General features: G+C 47.8%; 1 protein-coding gene across 2 annotated transcripts; it reads right to left on the reverse strand.

The window, feature by feature from the left end:
* Positions 1-824: 824 nt before the first annotated feature.
* On the reverse strand, positions 825-6,023 carry LOC114828687 (cis-aconitate decarboxylase-like). 2 transcript variants are annotated; one of them, XM_029119566.2, is made up of 8 exons: positions 5,871-6,023; positions 5,507-5,713; positions 5,148-5,319; positions 4,636-4,693; positions 4,039-4,226; positions 3,483-3,575; positions 2,352-2,551; positions 825-1,914 (listed from the first exon to the last, which is right to left on the reverse strand). In XM_029119566.2, exons 3-8 carry the CDS (start codon positions 5,163-5,165, stop codon positions 975-977), a joined length of 1,497 nt encoding a protein of 498 aa, XP_028975399.2. In that variant the 5' UTR covers positions 5,166-5,319; positions 5,507-5,713; positions 5,871-6,023; the 3' UTR covers positions 825-974. The 2 variants fall into 2 exon arrangements, with proteins under 2 accessions (XP_028975399.2, XP_028975400.2); XM_029119567.2 differs by lacking the exons at positions 5,507-5,713; positions 5,871-6,023 and having other exon boundaries at positions 5,148-5,411.
* Positions 6,024-10,690: the final 4,667 nt, after the last annotated feature.

Consider the following 10,690-nt stretch of genomic DNA (forward strand, 5'->3'; position numbering starts at 1 on the left):
AGATCTAACACCAACCCCAGCTATATGTACAATAAAATAAGTATGCATAAAAGTACTGGGACAGTAAAGTCAGATTATTTTTTTTTGCTGTATACCGTACATACGATTGAGATGAAAATATGAAAATACATAAGTACAGAATGTCACCTTTTATTTCCGTCAGTTTCAACAACATTGGGTTTACCAAGTAAGAATAAAAGCACTGTCAGTGTTAAACCCCCCTGTTTTATGTTAAGTGGTGGTCAGATACAGTGAGGCAAAGTAGTGTTTTGATACAGTGAGGTTAACTAGTAATTTCAAACTTGAAGTAATATAGTGCTCTGATAGAATGAGGTAAAGTAATGCTTTGACACAGTGAAGTAAAGTAGGGCTCTGAATCAGTGAGGTAATGTAATGTTTTGATACAGTGAGGTAAGATAGTGCTCTGATACAGAGGGGTAAAGTAGTGCTTTGATAAAGTGAGGTAAATAAAAAAAGTCAGATGGAGTGAATCATTTACAAAAGCTTTCTTTTAATGCAAATGTATAATTAAATAATACATGTTTAATAAAGTACATTTTAAAGAAACATTCTCAAGTACGTGTAGTAAAGCATTATTTAAGTGTATACAGAAAAAGGTGGAGTACAGTTTGGATTATTTAATGTACGCATAAAGGTTATAAAGATTCATAATGATATTTCCCATCAGACTCATAGTCAAATTATATTCTTGATTAAAATCTGATTTAGTTTAAATTCATAAAACTATTCAAATGTGTCTTCTCTCACTTATATTAACTATTTTTATTTCATTTAGCTTTGATTCCTTAGATCAATACTTCATTCTGTTCGCAAAACCCCTTCTTATTACCATAGTAACTAGGTAAAATAGCTCTACATCCTGTCACCAGAAGACACAAGCAGTAGCAGAATGCCCAGGATTTGTTCGGACTCGAGATGTACAAAACAATAACAGCTGGTCAGAAAGTGTTTGTTTACTGCAATTGTGCCAGTAGAGAAGAGCAGTCTCCTAGTGTTTCCAGGCCATCCACGGCCTCAATCAGCCCCTCCACCTTCTCCCAGGGAAGGACCGCCCCCGCGTTACTACAGAACTTCTTCAGCAGACTCTCATTGGTCAGTGGATTTCTCCAATGTCCATAGAATGTATCACAGCGTCCCTTCAGTACGTCCCCGCCCACCAAGGTCACCTGCACCTCTCCATACATGCGGTCAAAGTTAGCAGGGTTGTCATTGGGATGCTCCACATGGACACGCCCGAGCAGGGTCAGCAGGTCGGGGTGCCGCATTGCCTCCTGGGAAAATGAGTCCACGGTGACCTCGCCGTGGAGCAGGGCAGAGCAGGCGTTGAACTGGAAGGAATGTCTGGCCTCATGCTCTGATTCTGGGAATGGACGGTTGATGTATTTGGAACGCGGAACCCTAAGCAGGATGTCCTGGACCTGCCCTACGACCCCTGACCCCTGACTCCCCACCCCTGGTTCCCCCAGCAGCAGCTTGTGTATGGCAGCAGCAGCGTCGGCCACCCAGTGCATCCCCAGATGGGCGGGGAACCTCTTGAACGCCATGTCCTGGTCCTCCAACAGGAACCGCGTCCCTTCCTCATCAGGGGAGGTCAAAGGTTGCACGGCATAGTCCTCGTAGAAGGCGCTGAAACCCGCCACACCAGTGGTGTCGTCCAGTATGGTGCGTGAGGCCTCCAACCCTTTGGAGGCCAGTAGAGCGGCCTCTAGTCCCAGCCGCGCTGCATTGCCAATATGGAGAGGTTTGGATTGAGTGGCGGCATTAGCCATGGGGGCTCCTGATAGGCTGGCTGCGATGGCCAGGGCGTGGCTACATTGAGCGTGATCCAAACAGAGGAGTCGAGCACAGGCTGCTGCACTTCCCAGAGTCCCCACTACAGAGGGGGGGTGGAACCTGGATGGGGGGGGAGTCAGATGTTTTGGAAACAAAAGTTAAGATTCAGCATCTGTGGTCAAACAGAAAACAGTTTTCTGGTTCCTAAATAGGGAAGAGAGACAGAGCGTCTACTTCAGCAGTCATAAGGGAAAGACTAACAGTTATTGGTCATTTCAGTACAGACAGAGCACAGGTCTGACTCACTCCACCTGTTAAACCAGTGAAAGAGCCCACTGAGCCTCACAGAGCACAACTCACAAACAGCCCACTTAACATCTCTCTCCCCTGTCACCACACTAAATGTGACATTGGGTTCACCCCAGTTCAATCCCAGACATCCTGCCTGCATAAGGACTCTCCTAGTCTGCCTACCTACAGAATGTGCAAGCCATTCAGCCTTAATGATTACAGTAAAGATTAGGGTAGGGGTTAGAGTTCAAGGGTTTGGATCTCACCTCTTGGGGATGTTTTGAGCCTGATTGGAAAACCTCATAAGTCGTCCCTGAACCTCTATTCCCACGTTAAACGCCAGCAGGAAGTCCAGCCCACTCGGCTTGCTGGGCAACATGTCACTAAGCGCCAGCAAGGCAGGAAGGACCGCCCCCGACGGGTGAGTAGCAGGGTGCCAGGTGTCATCGAAGTCCATGGAGTGGGTCTGAACAAAACAAGGAACAGGTGCAACAACCGGTAAAGACCAAATCAACCGTTATTTAAAGGCCTAGGGTTATTATTTCACTAAACTAAGGAAGAGAGTAAGTGTCCAGAGAGAGAGAGAGAGTGAGACAGACAGAGGAAATCTCAAAGTATCCTACAAGACTGTCATAGAGTGAATATTGTGTTAACAACCAGGACATCCTTTGGTTCGTCTGGACCACAGGAAGGGGAGCTGAGCATCCTGGCAATAGATCATGGAGATCCCCCCCCAAAAAACAAAATATATCCGTCAACTCCACCCTGCTGTCCTCTCCAGCTGGTTATCCTGGTTCTGCCGATTACTGTTGTAATGTAATGGCCATGGTGGAAGTGGTGTGATAATGTAATGGCCATGGTGGAAGTGGTGTGATAATGTAATGGCCATGGTGGAAGTGCTGTGATAATGTACTAGCCATGGTGGAAGTGGTGTGATAATGTAATGGCCATGGTGGAAGTGTTGTGATAATGTACTAGCCATGGTGGAATTGGTGTGATAATGTACTATCCATGGTGGAAGTGGTGTGATAATGTAATGGCCATGGTGGAAGTGGTGTGATAATGTAATGGCCATGGTGGAAGTGCTGTGATAATGTACTAGCCATGGTGGAAGTGGTGTGATAATCTAATGGCCATGGTGGAAGTAGTGTGATAATGTATTAGCCATGGTGGAAGTGCTGTGATAATGTAATGGCCATGGTGGAAGTACTGTGATAATGTCATGGCCATGGTGGAAGTGCTGTGATAATGTAATGGCCATGGTGGAAGTGGTGTGATAATGTAATGGCCATGGTGGAAGTGCTGTGATAATGTACTAGCCATGGTGGAATTGGTGTGATAATGTACTATCCATGGTGGAAGTGGTGTGATAATGTTATGGTCATAATTCTACTCACGGCAACTCCATTGACGAAGGCAGCCAGTGTTGGGGAGAGTTTGGTTCCTCTGCGTCCATACACACTGCTGATGTCAGCAGGAGCATACATGTGCTACAGGACATAGCAAAGAAAGTAGAGAAACAGAGAGTAGACAGACAGTAGGGAGACAGACAGTAGAGAGACAGACAGTAGAGAGACAGACAGCAGACAGACATTAGAGAGGCAGACACATAATAACATACTGATTACAACTAACAGTCTTCATTTTGAAAGACATAGGTTATTCTGACATGTCAACTGTCTCAATCTCACTGGACAGTGCTGCCTGTCTTATCTGGCCATGCTGTTTCTCTGTCTGTTTTACCTGGCCATGCTGTTTCTCTGTCTGTCTTACCTGGCAGTGCTGTTTCTCTGTCTGTCTTACCTGGCAGTGTTGTCTGTCTGTCTTGCCTGGCCATGCTGTTTCTCTGTCTGTCTTACCTGGCATTGTTGTCTCTCTGTCTGTCTTACCTGTCAGTGTTATCTGTCTGTCTGTCTGTCTTACTTGGCAGTGTTATCTGTCTGTCTGTCTTACCTGGCAGTGTTGTAGTACCAACTGGAAGACATGTGTGGTGCTGCCCAGCAGGCCCACCCCCAGGCTGTCCAGGACCATCCGTTTGGAGCGGTGGAGCAGAGTGGGAGTCAGGTGATGGGACTGGACACCCTGGATGAAACGGCCAAAACTGTCCGTCACATTATCCTCTGGCTCTGGACGCTCTACCACTACAGGAGAGGAGAGAGGAAAGGAGGCAGGAAGAGGGGAAGAGGAGGTGAAGGGAGACAGAACGAGAGTATGAGAAGGGAGGGAGGGAGGGAGAGGAGAGGAGAGGAGAGGAGAGGAGAGGAGAGGAGAGGAGAGGAGAGGAGAGGAGAGGAGAGGAGAGGAGAGGAGAGGAGGGAGGGAAAAGAAGAGAAGGACGGAGGACATTTTTGACCAGTCAGCCAGGATGTTATAAACTGTTTACTCTGGTATGAATCAAGGAACAAAACCAACACAGACTGTCCACTTATGCAGCCTACTTCTATGTACAGTACAGACCAATATTTACTACTGCCATTGTGTCTATAATTAGAGACAGGGACCGACAGGGAGAGAAGTGGAGAAATGGAGAGAGGGAGAGACAGCTGTTACCTTTCCGAGCAGCCTGGTGAAGTCCTCTCAGTGTAATGGACACAGGCCTGAAGGACTTCTGAGAAACACAGACACACAGTCATACAGACAGACAGACATGTCACTAATACTGTTGTAAGGGACAGAGAAAATGAGAATGAAAGTAAAAAAAGGTAACTTTTCTATCATATGACATTAAGACACTATGCTGTACTGTAAAGGAAAAGGCTCTCATGACAAATATAGCCAGACGGTTAGTTTATAATGAATCTGACTACCTGCTCATCAGTTTGTATTGAATCTGACAAATCTAAGGCTTTACAGTGTTGAGTTTAACAGCTGAAGTGTTTTTCCAGACCTGTTGCTCTGCTAATCTTTCAAAGATTTACTACCTGATATCTGCCTCCTGTACAGGTGGCAATGTGTTTTTGATTTGAATATTTAATTTCTCTTTTATTCAAGTGTCTGAAAAACATTTTTACAAATAACACAATACTGTTTGCTATATTTACACAATGGTGTGAGGTACTTACCTGTGCTTTGGAGAGCATGTCTGTTGGATCAGTCAGTTAGTCTGTGGTTGAACTACTCCTCTGTTGTTTAACTCTTTGTCCTGTTTTTCTTTGTTATGATGTCTTCCTTGTCTGTCCTTCTACCTTGGATTGATGGGGAGACTGCAGGTTGACGCTCAGGTGAGTTCAGGCTCTTATATACAGCACAGACCGGGGGAGGGAGTGGAGCAGGCAGAACATTATCTTCATCATCATTATCTTCCTCACCAGCATCATCAACAGGAAGTGACAGCGTGACAAGGGTGAGGCCATGGAATTTTTAGCTCAAACTCCTCCCACCCCTAAGATGGGATATTTATGATGATAAACGTCAAACACACCTGCAGACCTTCAGGCTAGAGCAGCATCTCTCTCTCAGCATCATCCTCGTTTCCATTGCCAGGTAAGTCCACTTTATACTTGCCCTGGGTGGCTTGTTTCCATGACAGAAAATTGTGTGGTTGGCATGGATATGGACAAGACAAGTCTATTGAGACCTGGTCTGTAAAGTTAGCAGTGAAGTGATGGATGCTTGGGTGGAAAGCAGACTGAGAAAGAGGGAGAGAGAGGGAGGGAGCGTTATGTACATTAGATTGTTCTTCCTTCGGCAGGAAACCCTGTCCTGGTCAACAACCTGACAACAGGTCAGGTATCACAGATCAACCTGTTTGATGATCACCTGGCTGATAGTATGAATGCTCCTACCTTCCAGTCCCTGATCCCTGTAGGCTGGGTTCTGTTGTCCTGGACCCTGTGGTTCCTGTCTCAGCCAGTCACCCCTCTCTGTCTCCTGTCCCTGTCACTGGCAGCAGGGAAAGCCTCAGTGTTTGGCCGGCTATTATCAAACAGAAAGCTACTCTTTTTCTCTGCACTAACACAGACAACTGCCCTCTGCAGTCTGGTGCCTGTAAATGTGAGAGACTGAAAACAGTAAGACCGATGGGGGCGTGTGGTTCTGTGAATAGGAGCAGATCAAGTACTTCCCTCTATCTTTCCCTCCCAGATCACCTTCCCTCCAGTCACACCTACAAATCAGTGGACAAATTACTGGGTTTCAAATTGCTGAATGTGGGAGGGACAGCATAAATCAAAGCACACTGTAAAGGTCCTTTTAAACATTCAAACACAAATCCTAATTTCTTTGACTCTGTATGCTCCAAAACTACCTGTGTTTTTTTGCAGTCTATCCTAAAAATATGTGTCTGTCTTTGTGGGTATGTGTCTTGGTTTTACCAGTCTTGTAAAGATCCGACATTCCCACAAGGATAGTAAAACAAGGAGAATCAACCCAGAAGGGAAGAGGTTCCGGTCATAATTCACGTTTGGGATTGGTCTCCGGTTAGGGGTTAAGTTTAGGGGCTGTGTGTCTGTATGTATGTGCAATGTGTGAACAGGTTTTACTACAGTATATCAATCGAGGAAATAATGTGGTCAAAGAATGTCATTCAACTGTGTTAAAACAATGTCTTGAAACTTTGCTTAAACCAGGAAACTGCAGTTACTATGGATATGAATGGGCAGTTTTGTTGTATTAAGTATTTAAAGAAAATATTATGGTTGGGTTTAGGGGTAGAGATAAGGTAAGGCATTAGACGGTTTCTGGTTTGGCATTAATGTTTTTGGGTCATCAACATATTTCTCTTCCATGGCTGTGCTGGTGACATCATCAGCTTTGCAAATATTATTTAAAGGTTTAAGGCCAAAACACACTAAAAACACACATCCTCTGTTTCTGTTCCTCGGGATAAAGAATCAGCCAACACAGGAAAAGAAGGAGCCAATGTTAGATTTTAACTCTGAGTCTTAGGGTTGCAGGAGACCGATGTCTAAGTTTTAGCTCTGGGTCTGAAGAGACAAAACACCAAACCATACTAGACTAGAGCTACAAAATATCCCAAAAAGCACCCTATTAATATTTTCCATCCTCATGTTGTTTTTCTTTTCGCTGTCGTCTCTCTGTCAGTCTTCCTCCACATTGTTAAGCAGCTAAACTACAGACGCCATGATCACCTCAGATGGTTTTCCTGCCAGTTTCTATAGCGAGCCAGGAGTTTTGGGGATGCTAGCCAATGGGATCAGCGCGTTTCTGGTTCTACTGCAGAACTTCAACAGCGCTCGAACTGGAGTTCCTGCCAAGGGCGTGGAGAACATCCTGGCGGGTACGATGATCTGTTGATCCATCCACCCCGATCCTGGTCTGGACCAGTACCATGATGACTGACTCTCTCTGTTCCTGTTTTCAGGTGTTCATCTGATCCTCGTAGGTGGAGTGTGTCAGCTGGTTGCAGGACTCCTGTCGTTCCGTAAATACGACCACTTGAGCGGCACAGCCTTCATCGGCTATGCAGCACTCTGGGGGAGCTACGGCGCCACGCGCATCTTCCTCGGTTCCTCGCAACCAATCACAACCCTGTCTGGTGACCTCCTGGGCAACATGACCAACCTTTCTCTGTCAGCGGAACTCTTGACCAGCCCCATCCCCCAGTCTGCCATTGCAGGATTGGTCCCCTACATCCTCCTCTCGTTCCTATTGGCCTTCTGCTCAGCCACAGTCAACATAATCATGCCCTTCGTGTTTGGCGCCATCACACTGACCCTGGTGTTTGAGGCTGTTGCCGTGGGCGTGTCCTCGTCCTGGCCGCTGGTGGTCTCTGGGGTTCTAGAACTTCTCATCCTTCTCTTTGCCATGTATGGCAGTGCGGCTCTGCTGGTGAAAGGCCTTTCACAGCGATACATTCTCAAGGGGTTTGGCACGCCCCTGTTTAACGTGCTGCTCCTCGGGGCCAGTCAAAGCCCTGGGGCCAAAGGTCAGAGCCTTGGCCAGGAGAAGAAGAAGAACACCAAATATGCTGAACCCCAGGCGCTCTGCTTCTTCTGCGACACGGTGTCTCCCTTCCTCCTGCTGTTCTACAGCTTTGGCTATGTCACCTCCTTCTCCCTGGGAGCAGTGTGGGTCTCCATCATCTCTGCTGCTCAGCTCTTGTCAGGCTACTATGCACACCTGCGCCAAGATGGCTACCTGGCCACCAAGTCTGCGCTGCACGCCGCCTACTGGCTGACCAAGGCATGGGAGGAGTTTGTGTTGTCCGTTGTCATAGTGCCGAAGTTGGCGGGAGAAGTGTCAGCTGGGAGGCAGGCGATGGTTGGGGATTGGTTCTTTGTGGCGGCGGCGCTGCTTCTCCTAGTGGTCAGTGTGAGCAGTGACACCTTGGAGGTTACCCAGAATGCACTGTTCCTGGTTCTCACCATCTCCACGGTGCCCCAGATCCCCCTCCAGGGGTACTACATGTTCTTCGGGGTGTCCTGCTCTCTGTTCGCCGCCGCCTCACTCTATGGAACGTTCTGCCGCCTCATCAACACCATCGCTGAGAAGATCCTGATTCCCGTAGGTCCTCAACCAGTCTCCACAGACCGCCTCCGCTCCATCCTGTCCTTCTGCCGCACACCGAAGACACTTCAGGAGGTGCCACAACAATCAGCACACGCCAGTCAGATTCCAGATACCCTGTTCTACTTGACCAATGGGGTGGCTGCGCTATCGGCGCTCCACACATCCTCTTCCAGTCAGAGTTCAGCGTTCCTGCAGCTTAGCGTTCCATGGGTCCTCGTGTCCGGAGCGCTGGTTCAGGGATTTGTCAGCAGACTGCAGGTCCGAAGAGGACATAGGTTTGGTTCTGTCATCCCGTCGTTCTACGTGGTTGTCTGGGCCACCTGGACATGGTACCGCTTTGCAGGTATGTTGTTGACTTCTGCCAACCCCAATAAATGCTAACTGGAGGTGTCTAAATTGGCCACATGGGTTATGAGGAAGGTCCATTTAATTAAGTATGGTCGACAGAGAATAATGTAAAGAGGTCTGCTGGACAGTGTTTGTGTCTGAGGTTGTCTGTGCTGCTCTGTGACCTCATTAACAGTGACCTCTGTGTTCCTCGGCCAGGGCCTCTGCTCCAGATCTCTTCAGCAGGGTCTTATGGGTTCACTGCTGGAGCCATCGCTTTCCTGGTCATCAACTGTTTCCTGGTTCTCATCGGTGAGTCTCTAAATTTTAGAAGGTAATGGAGAATGGGAACATTTGGAACGCAGGAAATATATTAACGCTGTAGTGCTCACTTTGTCCACGTCTTCTTACCACCACCTCTCCATCTCTCCACCCCGCCATCATTCCATCTCTCCATCATTCCATCTCTCCATCATTCCATCTCTCCACCCCTCCATCATTCTATCTCTCCACCCCTCCATCATTCCATCTCTCCATCATTCCATCTCTCCACCCCTCCATCATTCCATCTCTCCACCCCTCCATCATTCCATCTCTCCACCCCTCCATCATTCTATCTCTCCACCCCTCCATCATTCCATCTCTCCACCCCTCCATCATTCTATCTCTCCACCCCTCCATCATTCCATCTCTCCACCCCTCCATCATTCCATCTCTCCACCCCTCCATCATTCTATCTCTCCACCCCTCCATCATTCCATCTCTCCACCCCTCCATCATTCCATCTCTCCATCTTTCCATCTCTCCACCCCTCCATCATTCCATCTCTCCACCCCTCCATCATTCTATCTCTCCACCCCTCCATCATTCCATCTCTCCACCCCTCCATCATTCCATCTCTCCACCCCTCCATCATTCCATCTCTCCACCCCTCCATCATTCTATCTCTCTACCCCTCCATCATTCTATCTCTCCACCCCTCCATCATTCTATCTCTCCACCCCTCCATCATTCTATCTCTCCACCCCTCCATCATTCTATCTCTCTACCCCTCCATCATTCTATCTCTCCACCCCTCCATCTCTCCATCTCTCCACCCCTCCATCATTCTATCTCTCCACCCCTCCATCATTCCATCTCTCCACCCCTCCATCATTCCATCTCTCCACCCCTCCATCATTCCATCTCTCCACCCCTCCATCATTCCATCTCTCCACCCCTCCATCATTCCATCTCTCCACCCCTCCATCATTCCATCTCTCCACCCCTCCATCATTCCATCTCTCCACCCCTCCATCATTCCATCTCCCCACCCCTCCATCATTCCATCTCTCCATCTCTCTACTCCTCCATCCTTCTACCTCTCCATCTCCATCTGTCAATCTCTCTCCCTCAGCGGCGTATGGTGACCTGGTGCTGTTGGGTCTGACCATGGTCATGGAGGTGGTTCTGGTGTGTTTCCTCCTCTCCACGCTTCATCAGCTCCCCTACCAGCTGGAGAGTAAGAATCCTGCTTCACTTCTCTGACCGGACCTGGTTCTTAAGCCCTGTTCTATCACATCACTACTCTGACAGGACCTGGTTCTTAAGCCCTGTTCTATCACATCACTACTCTGACAGGACCTGGTTCTTAAGCCCTGTTCTATCACATCACTACTCTGACAGGACCTGGTTCTTAAGCCCTGTTCTATCACATCACTACTCTGACTGGACCTGGTTCTTAAGCCCTGTTCTATCACATCACTACTCTGACAGGGCATGGTTCTAAAGCCCTGTTCTATCACATCACTACTCTGACAGGACCTGG

This window comes from Esox lucius, chromosome 4, assembly GCF_011004845.1.
Source record: "Esox lucius isolate fEsoLuc1 chromosome 4, fEsoLuc1.pri, whole genome shotgun sequence".
Lineage (NCBI taxonomy): Eukaryota > Metazoa > Chordata > Actinopteri > Esociformes > Esocidae > Esox > Esox lucius.